The 14,555-nt window shown below is 47.5% G+C and overlaps 2 protein-coding genes across 2 annotated transcripts in view; one reads left to right on the plus strand and one right to left on the minus strand.

Annotated features, from left to right (window-relative positions):
- dytn (dystrotelin) overlaps positions 1 to 14,555 on the plus strand; it is an 18,283-nt gene continuing 3,728 nt past the window's right edge. Inside the window, 11 exon segments of the mRNA XM_054798600.1 lie at positions 1 to 127; positions 212 to 243; positions 344 to 475; positions 549 to 747; positions 6,424 to 6,509; positions 8,143 to 8,222; positions 13,113 to 13,184; positions 13,266 to 13,429; positions 13,499 to 13,598; positions 13,668 to 13,787; positions 13,790 to 13,951. Coding sequence (XP_054654575.1) covers positions 87 to 127; positions 212 to 243; positions 344 to 475; positions 549 to 747; positions 6,424 to 6,509; positions 8,143 to 8,222; positions 13,113 to 13,184; positions 13,266 to 13,429; positions 13,499 to 13,598; positions 13,668 to 13,787; positions 13,790 to 13,951 — 1,188 coding nt within the window. The 5' untranslated portion in view covers positions 1 to 86.
- The window catches only part of zdbf2 (zinc finger, DBF-type containing 2), an 18,630-nt gene continuing 17,828 nt past the window's right edge, over positions 13,754 to 14,555 (minus strand). Inside the window, exon 10 of the transcript XR_008573616.1 lies at positions 13,754 to 13,766. The gene's annotated coding sequence lies outside the window, so the exon portion shown is untranslated. The remainder of the gene's footprint in view (positions 13,767 to 14,555) is intronic.

Consider the following 14,555-nt stretch of genomic DNA (forward strand, 5'->3'; position numbering starts at 1 on the left):
CTTCCACGTCTCCGTGTCTGACGTCATCACTCGTCTGGATGCTGATTGGTGGACAGCCGGCAGGCGAGCAGCAGCTCGGATGACAAATGAAACATTCAGCAGCTTCTTTCCTTCCAGACGGCCGCAGGTGAGTCACATAACATTTGCCATTTCCGTTTCTTCTTGAGACATTTGCATCCCAAACTCACCGAGGCAATTCCTTCCTTTGCAGACCAACACTCAGCATGGATGGCAACACCCTCAGTAGGTCCCTGCACTCTACACATTGCATTTCTACTTGCATCTCACTGTTGTTTTACAGTGCATCTGATGAGACCATCACATTCGCTTTCTCTTTCATCAGTGCTTTGTCACGATGCTGTACTTCCTGTCCTGATGAGTGCTTGTGTTTCAGGTGTGGAGGGTTTAGGTGACGTGGGTGTGCGGGCTTACCGGGTGGCGGTGGAGCTTGAACATCTGCAGCGCTTCTGTCACAGTTGGGTTGTTTTGCTGCTTGTTCTTGGACTCTTCTGGTCTTGTCTGGTGACGGGTTGCTGTTGTCATGGCAGTGGACCGGGTCCTGCTTCAACACATCGGCGCAGCACTTGACACGGGGGGCGGGGTGGAGCGTGCAGGTGTGCTGAGCGAGCAGGAAGTCAGTCAGAACCTAAACAGGATGTTCCGCCACGCATCGGAGGAACCATCGAGTCATGTGATGTTGGAGGCGTCGGAGAAGATGTGCGGTCTGATGTTCAGGATGTTTGACAGGTACCAACGTTTGTCGTCACACGTAGTCCTTGTTGGCACACACGTGCACAATCAATCAATCACCACATTCCAAAAGCTGACAGATGAACACGCACGCACGTACACACACATACATCCATATGCAGCTAAAACATCACTTTTTATACTTATCTTTTTGGACAAAATATTAAAACAGTATAATAAATGCATATGTCCATTCTAATGACTAGCGTATTTGTAAATAAATGTACTCTGTGGCGCATGTTGGACATAATTCACCCATAGGAACTTTATGTCAGTTGCAGTTTCACCTGGGCCCTTATGGTTGAGGGACCCTTGTTTTTGCAGTAGAGAGACATGTGCATTTTGCTCTGTCAGGTTGTAAGCTCGAGAGGAGCAGGGAAATAAATGTTGCCAGTTGCTGTTCCAATAACTCCGCCTGCGACTCCTTCTTCCTGGCACCACATTGGTGACCCCGACAGTGGACCTGTAGTCTCCGGGACCACGGCGAACACAATGGCGGACAACGCCACACTTAAGTTGCCAGAGTACTGGGAGTCGGCACCTGAAGCGTGGTTTGCGCAGGCCGAGGCGCAGTTCGGTCTTCGCGGCATTGAAGACGATGAGAAGAAGTTCTGGCATGTGAAGGATTCTCTAATCCTTGTGGGTGTCGAAGTCGGAGGAAAAACGTTACATGAGACTATGTTCAAGTGAGTAAATTTATTCCTGACAAACAAACCTAATACAACGGAGCTCCGGGCCTAGCGTCTTTCCCTATAGGCCTACACCTAAGTTGGTCTTAATACAGGGTCAGACAGAAAGAGCACAGCTAGCTATCCCTGCCCGGCCTTTATACATTTGTAGATGCAAATGGATGTTGATCCTCACCCAATGGGAGAAGACAGCGCCCGTCACTGCAGGAGTTGGAGATCCTATCAGATGCCGCTGAAGGTGTGGTGTTGTAGTCCCCGAGGACCAATCAGCAAAGTGGGGTGGCACCCGCCGATGAGAGGAGTGGGCCTTTGTTCGTTGTGCAGGTCAACCAGCGGCCATAGGTAGGGGGTTGCTGTGGTTCGAGTAATCCCTCCTTGAGCTGCTTATCAGTTGTGAGGAATGTGTAGATAAGGTAATGAGCACAGGCCATGAGAACACCACATGCTCTGTGTGACCACCCGCACAAAATGGACGCAAGCGGCTCAGCAGATCAATATGCACATAATAAGAACACAAATGAGATATAAAAACCCTTCACATGTCGTTACGGCGCTAAACAGCAGGACCGCGTCCCAGGTGGTCCGCTTCATCACCTCGCCGCCGGCCCGGGATAAATTCGGCGCGCTGAAGGAACACCTACTCAGGGTGCACAGCCTGTCCCGGCGTGAGCGGGCCCGTCGGCTACTGGACATTAGCGGCCTTGGCGGACGCTCACCGACTCAACTAATGGACCATATGCTGAACCTCTTGGGCGACGAGGAGCCGGGTTCGCTTTTCAGGGAGCTGTTCCTGCGACAACTCCCCGTGCAAGTGCGCACTGCCCTCGGCAACTCCGACGTCTCGGACCCGCGCGCTCTCGCAGAGGAGGCAGAAGCCTATTTTACTGCGACCCCTCATACGGCGCACGAGCAAGGGGCGCCGGTGCAAGCACCTTCCGAGTACCTGGCCCCTGCGCGCGAGATGCGCGCATCAGCCGACCAGCGGGGGAGTCGACGGGAGCGCGACCATCGAGAAGGCTGGTGTTTTTACCACGCCCGCTTCGGGGCCAAGGCGAGGGCATGCCGGCCGCCATGCACTTACTCAGCGGCGGGAAACGCCGGTGCCCGCCCCCTGTAGTGGCCGGGGTGGCGGGCACTCCCAACCAGCTGCTTTTTGTGGTGGATTCTCTCTCCGGTCGCAAGTTTCTGTGCGACACCGGCGCGCAGAGGAGCGTGATACCGGCAGCGCCTGGGGAGCAGGCTGATGCTTCACCCGGTCCAGCACTCCGTTCAGCGGATGATACGCCTATACGGACGTATGGATTAAAGACTTTGGATTTGCGTTTTGGCAGTCAGCGGTTCGTGTGGGAGTTTGTCGTCGCGAACGTCGCCTTTCCCCTCCTTGGGGCAGACTTCCTTTGTGCGCACAACCTGCTGGTGGACGTTGTTAATGGACGCTTGGTGGACGCTCGGACATTCCTTTCCATTCCCGGGGTTAGGGGTGCGGCCGGACTTATTTGCCTTTCCAACTCGCTCACGGAGGACAATGTGTTTTGCCGGTTGTTACGTGAGTACACAGACCTCACCCGCCCTACCTTCTCCGCCGTCTCCGCTAAACATGGTGTCGTTCACCGCATTGTCACTTCTGGCGCACCAGTGCATGCCCGCGCGCGTCGCCTCGATCCGGCTAAACTGTCTGTGGCTCGGGCCGAGTTCGAGAACATGGAGCGGCTGGGGATTGTTAGACGCTCCAGCAGCCCCTGGTCGTCTCCGCTACACATTGTGCCCAAGCACGACGGAGGGTGGAGGCCGTGCGGGGATTATCGTCGTCTTAACGACGTCACCACGCCCAACCGATACCCTGTGCCTCACGTGCAGAACTTTTCGGCGCACCTCGCCGGTTGCGTCGTGTTCTCCAAGATCGACCTGGTGCGCGGCTATCATCAAGTGCCTGTTCACCCCACCGATGTTCCCAAAACGGCCGTTATTACGCCGTTCGGGCTTTTTGAGTTTTTGAGGATGCCGTTCGGGTTGAAAAACGCTGCGCAGTCTTTCCAGCGGTTAATGGACTCAGTTCTACGGGACATGCCGTCCGTGTTCGTCTACCTGGACGACATTCTTGTTGCCAGCGAGGGCGTTCAGGAACACTTACAGCATCTGAGGGACTTGTTTGAGAGACTGAACGCCCACGGTCTTATCGTGAACCCCGCGAAGTGCGTTTTTGGGGTCGAGTCTGTACAGTTCCTCGGCCATCTCGTGGACAAAGACGGCGTGGTTCCACTCCCCTCCAAAGTAGAGGCCGTCACCGGTTTCGCACGTCCACGGTTGGCGCGGGGACTCAGGGAATTTTTGGGGATGGTGGCTTACTACCACCGTTTCATGCGTCACGCGGCGCACGTCATGCGCTCACTGGACGAAGCACTCAGAGGTACGTCTCCCAGCCAGGTCATTGAATGGTCGGCGGACAGGTTGGCGGCATTCGAGGCTACCAAAGCTGCACTCGGACAGGCGGCGTTGCTGGCACATCCTCGGCCCGACGCACCCATGGCCCTTACTGCCGACGCGTCTGATTACGCAGTGGGGGCGGTCCTTGAGCAGTGGGTTGACGGCGCCTGGCAGCCACTTGCCTTTTTTAGTCGCCAATTGGCGCCTCATGAGCGCAAGTATAGCGCTTTCGATAGAGAGTTATTGGCCCTTTGGTTAGCGGTGCGTCATTTCCGTTTTCTTTTGGAGGGCCGTGACTTCACCGCGTACACGGATCACAAACCCCTCTCGTTCTCGATGTCGCGCACGGCGGAACCGTGGTCTGCGCGGCAACAGCGACAACTTTCGTATATTTTGGAGTTTACCACCGACATCAGACACGTCTCGGGGAAGGCCAACGTAGTGGCTGACTGTCTGTCCAGGGCGATCGCCAGCACGGTCCAGCTTGGTTTGGACTATGCCGCCATGGCACGGGATCAAGATCATGATGACAGCGTGCGTGCTCTCCGTTCTGCAACCTCTGGCCTACACGTGCAGCGCGTTCCAGTTGGCGACTTGGGTGCCTTTTTATGGTGCGACATTTCTTCCGGTGTTGCTCGCCCTTTAATCCCTGCACGCTGGCGGCGCAAGGTGTTCGATGCGGTACATGGTCTTTCCCACCCAGGTCGTAAACCGTCCGCAAGACTGGTGTCCCAAAAGTTCGTGTGGCGTGGTCTCAAGAAGGACGTGCTGGCGTGGTCCAATTCCTGCGTTGCTTGCCAACGAGCCAAGGTGCAGTGCCACATCAAGATGCCCCTCGAAACCTTTCAGGTACCTGAGCGCCGTTTCGACCACGTCAATATTGACTTGGTTGGGCCGCTGCCCGAGTCACAGGGGTTCACGCATCTGCTCACCATGGTTGATAGGACCACACGTTGGCCCGAGGCCGTTCCACTGTCGTCCACGTCCACGGCGGACGTAGCGCGGGCGTTTATTGGTACGTGGGTGGCGTGTTTTGGAACACCTTCTGACCTTTCGTCAGACAGAGGCGTGCAGTTTACGGCTGTTGCCGGCAGCTTGGGAGTTAAACTGCACCGCACCACCGCTTATCACCCGCAGGCGAATGGGCTGTGCGAACGTTTTCACCGCTCCATGAAAGCTTCACTTCGTGCGTCTTTATGTGACGGGGACTGGGTAGATCGGCTTCAATGGGTGCTGCTAGGTCTCAGGTGCGCACCCAAGGAAGATCTGCGGGCGTCTTCCGCAGAGTTGGTTTACGGCCAGGTGTTGCGTGTCCCCGCAGATTTTGTGTCGGAAGCGACCGTTCCATGGTCGGCCGCGAATCAGAGGGCTGACCTGTTGGAGTTCGCCCCGGTCCCGACCTCGCGGCACTGCGTGCCCGATGTGTGCGTTCCGGCTTCCTTGCGTTCGGCGAAATTTGTTTTTCTCCGGCACGATGCGCATCGCGGGCCCTTGTGGCCCGTATAGGATTCTGGAGCACAGGGACAAATGTTTGGTGTTGGACATTGGGGGCCAGAGGGAAACTGTCTCACTGGACAGAGTTAAACCTGCGTGTTTGGACCCTTTTCTGCCGTCGGAGGTTGCAGTACCTCCCCGCCGGGGTCGTCCCCCTGGTCGGCGTCGGGTGGAGTTAACGGATTCGTCGGTTCCCTCCCCCTCCGCCTTGGGGCCGCCGCGAGTCTCTTCCCCCCGACCTCCCGCACCTGCCGCCTCCCCACGGCGTACGCGTCGGGGTCGGGTGGTAGTGCCTCCTACCTATGCTGATTTTGCGTATGGGTGAATTCTGGGGGGGCTTGTGTGGCGCATGTTGGACATAATTCACCCATAGGAACTTTATGTCAGTTGCAGTTTCACCTGGGCCCTTATGGTTGAGGGACCCTTGTTTTTGCAGTAGAGAGACGTGCATTTTGCTCTGTCAGGTTGTAAGCTCGAGAGGAGCAGGGAAATAAATGTTGCCAGTTGCTGTTCCAATAACTCCGCCTGCGACTCCTTCTTCCTGGCACCACAACACTTATTTTATTAATCATTTTATTCAAATAAAGTAGATAAATATATCAATACAATAGAAATTGTAAAGATAAACATTTGATTGGATTATGTATTAATTTACTTGATGGAGTATTGAGTTTTGTATGATTATGTAGTATCGATGTCAATAAATCATTGATTGTAGTTATACATAAATCAGCTCATGCATGTGATTGATTTCATGGAACAGTAACACTGATAACTAATAAGTCAATCATTCATTTCATGAGCAAATCATTCACTCAAATTCCTCATCTTTTCTGAAATAGATATGTTTGTCAATCGTATTTGCCATATATAATACTTAAAAATGATATCAAAACTACTGAAACAGATTATAAATGATTTTTGTCCAAGTCACGTATGTATTATTGTTGACGTTTTTGGTGGTAAGTAAGTACAGTATGTAAGCATGTATGTAAGTGGACGATGCAATGGTTAACATGTGGAGTAGACATAGAGCGCATAGAGTGATGGTGTGTTGGTGTTTCAGGAACGGGTCGGGTCATGTTGCCTCTCTTTCTCTTCACGTTGCTGTCATCTGTTTAGCCGCTGACACGCCGCTGCTGAAATATGAAGGTAAAACACCTGCTTACATAAAGTGACACACGGCATACAGTAGATAATATAGCATACATAACATCGTAGAAAGGACCAAATGTTCACTAGTCATGCAATGTACATTGCTACATACGTATTGAAAGATGCTATCAATAGCATTCCCATGTGTGTCCAAAACTAACAGCTCCAGTATGGTTAGCATTCCCATGCCTGCACACACAATAGCAAAACTAGCACTAGGAAAACAATGTATCCTGAATTACATGCTGAAATACGAACACTTCAACAATATACAGGAGGTAATACCTCTTCATGTACTATATTCAACGGGTACATCATTCAGGTAATACACATTCGAATTGCTGCTTCGGCAGGTTTCATTGTTGCATTTTGGCGATATAAGGCATGTTCTAATCAAGCTAAGCGCGTCCATTGAAATGAATGGAGGTCGCCAGGTGGCGATCCGCGTTGTCACTGCGCAATACGTACCCGGAAGGCAATCGGTTCAACTGGGTTGTACGCATGTGCAGAACGCGTTATTAAGATAGATATTTGAGAAATAACAACATGATCAATCTTTTTGTTCTCTTCTATCATATCCATGGTGCAAGTAGACAATTAATAAGCCCTCTTTTCTTTGTTCCATTAATAATTTTATGTTTTTCTTTCGCCACTGGAAAAAGGCACACAAAAGCGTTTGCAAGGAAGATATGTTTGGATGGATGCTATTTCCCCATTTAGAAAAAAACCTGAATCCTCTCGATGAATCCATCATTGCACTCTACTTATGGTTGTTTACATTGAAATGTAGCTGCATTTTATGTGTTGTATTCTATTTATCTATATTACACGTAACCGGATATGATGTTTATGTCTGCGCTACGTGCACTGCGTAAGTTTTTACGTAGCTCAGTCTTGGTGGCTGTCATACGACGATACAAACATCCCCATGCTAACCAACTATTTTAACAAGTGTCATTTACAAAATAACCTCCCAACATATTACATAATTGAAGTATGGTTATTGACCATTGATGTTCATACGTTTAAAAAATAACTACCACAGCACGTGAGGTCGCAGAAGCGCTGTCGTTAAAATTAGCTGAAGAAGGAAGTGACGTAGACCTTGCGCATGCACGGAACCGATTGCGTTCCGGCCATTGCGCAGTGACACGCATCCATTGAAATGAATGGAGGCGGCTAGCCAATGATCCAAACAATTCCTTACTTACGCGTCACGCATCGTTTCTTTTTCCCCATTCGATACGCGGTAGGAGCCTCCTACGAGTTGAATATGAACCATTAAAAGCAGAATTGGACAGCGATATGGTGTAAAGAAGTTTGAACCAACCTGGAGCTCACTCGTATGTGATCTTTGCCCACTGCCATACACGTCAAACTGAAAAGAGACGCCATATTTAACAAACCGGTGCGCGATTGGTCGCACCGCACCAAGTGACCTAATGACGTTACACAAACTATTGCGAGATTTAACTATTGCGAGCAGCAATTGGGAAGAAATACGGACACTCCAGCATGTACGGAATTAACCTGGTTACATGAGCAAAAATAAAAACATCGCCTGTGTCTTTTCACTACGTGACTGTGTGTGTGTGTGTGTGTGTGTGTGTGTGTGTGTGTGTGTGTGTAGCCCTGGCATGTGCAGCAGCAAGCGCTTTTGGATCCATCAGCAGGTCTTCCCTCAGGTCCTTGTTGGCCAACGTGAGCCAGGTAGTATCATACATGTAGTATCAGACAGGTACTGTATGTATTTTCAGGAAGGTAGTATCAGGTGTGTAGTATGAGGTACAGTACATAGTATCAGGTGGGTAGTATCAGGCAGGCATTAAGGGAGAAGGTGACAAGTGAGGCGAGGTGATGTGTCGATGTCGTGTCAGGTATCAGGTATGTAGCATGAGGTATGTAGTATCAGGTATGTAGCATGAGGTATGTAGTATCAGGTATGTAGTATCAGGTATGTAGCATGAGGTATGTAGCATGAGGTATGTAGTATCAGGTATGTAGTATCAGGTATGTAGCATGAGGTATGTAGTATCAGGTATGTAGTATCAGGTATGTAGCATGAGGTATGTAGTATCAGGTATGTAGTATCAGGTATGTAGCATGAGGTATGTAGTATCAGGTATGTAGTATCAGGTATGTAGCATGAGGTATGTAGCATGCGGTATGTAGTATCAGGTATGTAGTATCAGGTATGTAGCATGAGGTATGTAGTATCAGGTATGTAGTATCAGGTATGTAGCATGAGGTATGTATCATGAGGTATGTAGCATGAGGTATGTAGTATCAGGTATGTAGTATCAGGTATTTAGCATGAAGTATGTAGCATGAGGTATGTACTGTAGTATCAGGTATGTAGCATGAGGTATGTAGTATGAGATATGTAGTATCAGGTATGTAGTATGAGGTATGTAGCATGAGTTATGTAGTATCAGGTATGTAGTATGAGGTATGTAATATGAGGTATGTAGTATCAGGTATGTAGTATCAGGTATGTAGTATGAGATATGTAGTATCAGGTATGTAGTATGAGGTATATAGCATGAGTTATGTAGTATCAGGTATGTAGTATGAGATATGTAGTATAAGGTATGTAGTATGAGGTATGTAATATGAGGTATGTAGTATCAGGTATGTAGTATCATGTATGTAGCATGAGGTATGTAGCATGAGGTATGTAGTATCAGGTATGTAGCATGAGGTATGTAGCATGAGGTATGTAGTATCAGGTATGTAGTATGAGGTATGTAGCATGAGGTATGTAGTATCAGGTATGTAGTATGAGATATGAGGTATGTAGCATGAGGTATGTAGCATGAGGTATGTAGTATCAGGTATGTAGCATGAGGTATGTAGCATGAGGTATGTAGTATCAGGTATGTAGTATGAGGTATGTAGCATGAGGTATGTAGTATCAGGTATGTAGTATGAGATATGAGGTATGTAGCATGAGGTATGTAGCATGAGGTATGTAGTATGAGGTATGTAGTATCAGGTATGTAGTATCAGGTATGTAGTATGAGGTATGTAATATCAGGTATGTAGTATCAGGTTTGTAGCATGAGGTATGTAGTATCAGGTATGTAGCATGAGGTATGTAATATGAGGTATGTAGTATCAGGTATGTAGTATCAGGTATGTAGTACGAGGTATGTAATATGAGGTATGTAGCATGAGGTATGTAGTATGAGGTATGTAGTATGAGGTATGTAGTATCAGGTATGTAGTATCAGGTGGATGTGTGTCAGGTATCAGGTATGTAGTACGAGGTATGTAATATGAGGTATGTAGCATGAGGTATGTAGTATGAGGTATGTAGTATGAGGTATGTAGTATCAGGTACGTAGTATCAGGTGGATGTGTGTCAGCTATCAGGTATGTAGTATCAGGTATGTAGCATGAGGTATGTAGTATCAGGCATGTAGCATGAGGTATGTAGCATGAGGTATGTAGCATCAGGTATGTAGTATCAGGTATGTAGTATCAGGTGTGTAGCATGAGGTATGTAGCATGAGGTATGTAGTATCAGGTATGTAGTATCAGGTATGGAGCATGAGGTATGTAGCATGAGGGATGTAGTATCAGGTATGTAGCATGAGGTATGTAGCATGAGGTATGTAGTATCAGGTATGTAGTATGAGGTATGTAGTATCAGGTATGTAGTATGAGATATGTAGTATCAGGTATGTAGTATCAGGTATGTAGTATGAGGTATGTAGTATCAGGTATGTAGCATGAGGTATGTAGCCTGAGGTATGTAGCCTGAGGTATGTAGTATCAGGTAGGTAGTATCAGGTATGTAGCATGAGGTATGTAGCATGAGGTATGTAGTATCAGGTATGTAGCATGAGGTATGTAGCATGAGGTATGTAATATCAGGTATGTAGTATCAGGTATGTAGTATCAGGTATGTAGCATGAGGTATGTACTGTAGTATGAGGTATGTAGCATGAGGTATGTAGTATGAGATATGTAGTATCAGGTATGTAGTATGAGGTATGTAGCATGAGTTATGTAGTATCAGGTATGTAGTATGAGATATGTAGTATCAGGTATGTAGTATGAGGTATGTAATATGAGGTATGTAGTATCAGGTATGTAGTATCAGGTATGTAGCATGAGGTATGTAGCATGAGGTATGTAGTATCAGGTATGTAGTATGAGGTATGTAGCATGAGGTATGTAGTATCAGGTATGTAGTATGAGATATGAGGTATGTAGCATGAGGTATGTAGCATGAGGTATGTAGTATGAGGTATGTAGCATGAGGTATGTAGTATCAGGTATGTAGCATGAGGTATGTAGTATCAGGTATGTAGTATCAGGTATGTAGTATGAGGTATGTAGCATGAGGTATGTAGTATCAGGTATGTAGCATGAGGTATGTAGTATCAGGTATGTAGTATCAGGTATGTAGCATGAGGTATGTAATATGAGGTATGTAATATCAGGTATGTAGTATCAGGTTTGTAGCATGAGGTATGTAGTATCAGGTATGTAGCATGAGGTATGTAGTATCACGTATGTAGTATCAGGTATGTAGCATGAGGTATGTAATATGAGGTATGTAGTATCAGGTATGTAGTATCAGGTATGTAGCATGAGGTATGTAGCATGAGGTATGTAGTATCAGGTATGTAGTATCAGGTATGTAGCATGAGGTATGTAGTATCAGGTATGTAGTATCAGGTATGTAGTATGAGGTATGTAGTATGAGGTATGTAGTATCAGGTATGTAGTATCAGGTATGTAGTATGAGGTATGTAGCATGAGGTATGTAGTATCAGGTATGTAGTATCAGGTATGTAGTATGAGGTATGTAGCATGAGGTATGGAGTATCAGGTATGTAGTATCAGGTATGTAGCATGAGGTATGGAGTATCAGGTATGTAGTATCAGGTATGTAGCATGAGGTATGTAGCATGAGGTATGTAGCATGAGGTATGTAGTATGAGATATATAGTATCAGGTATGTAGTATCAGGTATGTAGTATCAGGTATGTAGCATGAGGTATGTAGCATGAGGTATGTAGTATCAGGTATGTAGTATGAGGTACGTAGTATCGGGTGGATGTGTGTCAGGTATCAGGTACGTAGTATCGGGTGGATGTGTGTCAGGTATCAGGTACGTAGTATCACGTGGATGTGTGTCAGGTATCAGGTACGTAGTATCAGGTGGATGTGTGTCAGGTATCAGGTACGTAGTATCAGGTGGATGTGTGTCAGGTATCAGGTACGTAGTATCAGGTGGATGTGTGTCAGGTATCAGGTACGTAGTATCGGGTGGATGTGTGTCAGGTATCAGGTACGTAGTATCGGGTGGATGTGTGTCAGGTATCAGGTACGTAGTATCAGGTGGATGTGTGTCAGGTATCAGGTACGTAGTATCAGGTGGATGTGTGTCAGGTATCAGGTACGTAGTATCAGGTGGATGTGTGTCAGGTTTCAGGTACGTAGTATCAGGTATGTAGTATCAGGTGGATGTGTGTCAGGTATCAGGTACGTAGTATCAGGTGGCTGTGTGTCAGGTATCAGGTACGTAGTATCAGGTGGATGTGTGCCAGGTATCAGGTACGTAGTATCAGGTGGATGTGTGTCAGGTATCAGATACGTAGTATCAGGTGGATGTGTGTCAGGTATCAGGTATGTAGTATCAGGTGGATGTGTGTCAGGTATCAGGTACGTAGTATCAGGTGGATGTGTGTCAGGTATCAGGTACGTAGTATCAGGTGGATGTGTGTCAGGTATCAGGTACGTAGTATCACGTGGATGTGTGTCAGGTATCAGGTACGTAGTATCACGTGGATGTGTGTCAGGTATCAGGTACGTAGTATCAGGTGGATGTGTGTCAGGTATCAGGTACGTAGTATCAGGTGGATGTGTGTCAGGTATCAGGTACGTAGTATCAGGTGGATGTGTGTCAGGTATCAGGTACGTAGTATCACGTGGATGTGTGTCAGGTATCAGGTACGTAGTATCACGTGGATGTGTGTCAGGTATCAGGTACGTAGTATCAGGTGGATGTGTGTCAGGTATCAGGTACGTAGTATCACGTGGATGTGTGTCAGGTATCAGGTACGTAGTATCAGGTGGATGTGTGTCAGGTATCAGGTACGTAGTATCAGGTGGATGTGTGTCAGGTATCAGGTACGTAGTATCGGGTGGATGTGTGTCAGGTATCAGGTACGTAGTATCGGGTGGATGTGTGTCAGGTATCAGGTACGTAGTATCAGGTGGATGTGTGTCAGGTATCAGGTACGTAGTATCAGGTGGATGTGTGTCAGGTATCAGGTACGTAGTATCAGGTGGATGTGTGTCAGGTTTCAGGTACGTAGTATCAGGTATGTAGTATCAGGTGGATGTGTGTCAGGTATCAGGTACGTAGTATCAGGTGGCTGTGTGTCAGGTATCAGGTACGTAGTATCAGGTGGATGTGTGCCAGGTATCAGGTACGTAGTATCAGGTATGTAGTATCAGGTGGATGTGTGTCAGGTATCAGGTACGTAGTATCAGGTGGCTGTGTGTCAGGTATCAGGTACGTAGTATCAGGTGGATGTGTGCCAGGTATCAGGTACGTAGTATCAGGTGGATGTGTGTCAGGTTCCCAGGCTGGTCCAGCAGGAAGCCGTGTTTGGTGACGTGGAGGAGGCAGTGAGGTCGTGTTTCACCGGGGTGAGAAAAAGCTAACGTTCTTCTCCAAGACATCGAGTCGAGCGTGGCAGCGTGCAGAACAGTATTGTCTCACCTGCACAGGTGCACGGCCACGCCGTCAGCAGGGCGCACGTGCAGTCGTGGCTGCAGAGTGATCCTCCTCTGTTGCTATGGTTACCGATCTTGTCTCGTCTGGCCGGGACCGGGAGGCTGGTTCACGACGTGCGCTGTCGCCTGTGCAAGATATTTCCCATCAGAGGACCGAGGTGAGCACAGTCGTCCAATCGCGGCAAGTGCGGCTGCGTGACCTCCGTGTGACCTGTGTGCATGTGGAGGTATCGCTGCACGAGGTGTGCGAGCTTCCAGGCGTGTCAGAGCTGCTTCCTGTCTGAGCGACACGAACATCGCCACCCGCTTATGGAGTTGACGACACAGGTGAGACACACAGGAAGCGGGCAGGAAGGGGGACAGGAAGTAGTGTAAAACAAAGCCTCCTCCACTCAGCCCACCTGGCGTGAGTCTGTGTCCTCATTCGTGCGATGCGCCGCTCGCTTCCTGTCACCACGGCGGCGTAATCGAAGAGGAGCTGCCAGGGGGAGGGGCCTGAAGGAGAGTCCCAGGTGAACGTACCTTTCATGACTTTCACAATAAAATACAGCAAGAACACACCTTTACCTTTACCTTTAAGTGGCAGCCGTGGCACCCCCTCACATCATTCCTCAGCGCAACCTCCCTCAACCTCATCCTCATGGTCATCCCTGCACACCCATCACATGCTGATGGAACAGGTAGCCTACAAGCTAACATGAATACCTGCTCCCTTCATCACATGACCACTTTATTCTCCTCACACTGGAACTCTTTTAGTCCTTCGAAAAGGACTTTTTCATATTCTTCATATTCTCCATTTATTCTGCTGGGTTTGAGTTCCAAGCGTGTCCGTGTCAATGTTGACTTTATTGCCAACATGTTTGGACTTGTTCTGCTACCCAACTTTCCAAAAACTACAACTTTTTTTCAGAATATTACGACTTTTAAAAAAATCATATATCATATTTTTTCTTACTATGTCAACTCTTTTCTTGTTAGAATATGATTTTTTTTCTCTTAATATTCTGACTTTATTCTTGTAGATTTGTGATTTTCTTCCTGTAATATCGTGACATTATTTTCAGAATATTTGGACTTTTTCTGCAAACTAATTTTCCAAAAATGAAAACTTTTTGTGTGTATTTTTCAAATAATATTACGACTTACAAAATGACATTCATTTTTACTCATATTTTTTCTTGTTAGAATATGATTTTTTTCTCTTAATATTCAGACTTTATTCTTGTTAATGTTGTTCCTGTAGTATTACTGATGTTATTGCCATAATATTTGGACTTTTTC

The sequence above is a fragment of the Dunckerocampus dactyliophorus genome, chromosome 1 (genome assembly GCF_027744805.1).
Source record: "Dunckerocampus dactyliophorus isolate RoL2022-P2 chromosome 1, RoL_Ddac_1.1, whole genome shotgun sequence".
Lineage (NCBI taxonomy): Eukaryota > Metazoa > Chordata > Actinopteri > Syngnathiformes > Syngnathidae > Dunckerocampus > Dunckerocampus dactyliophorus.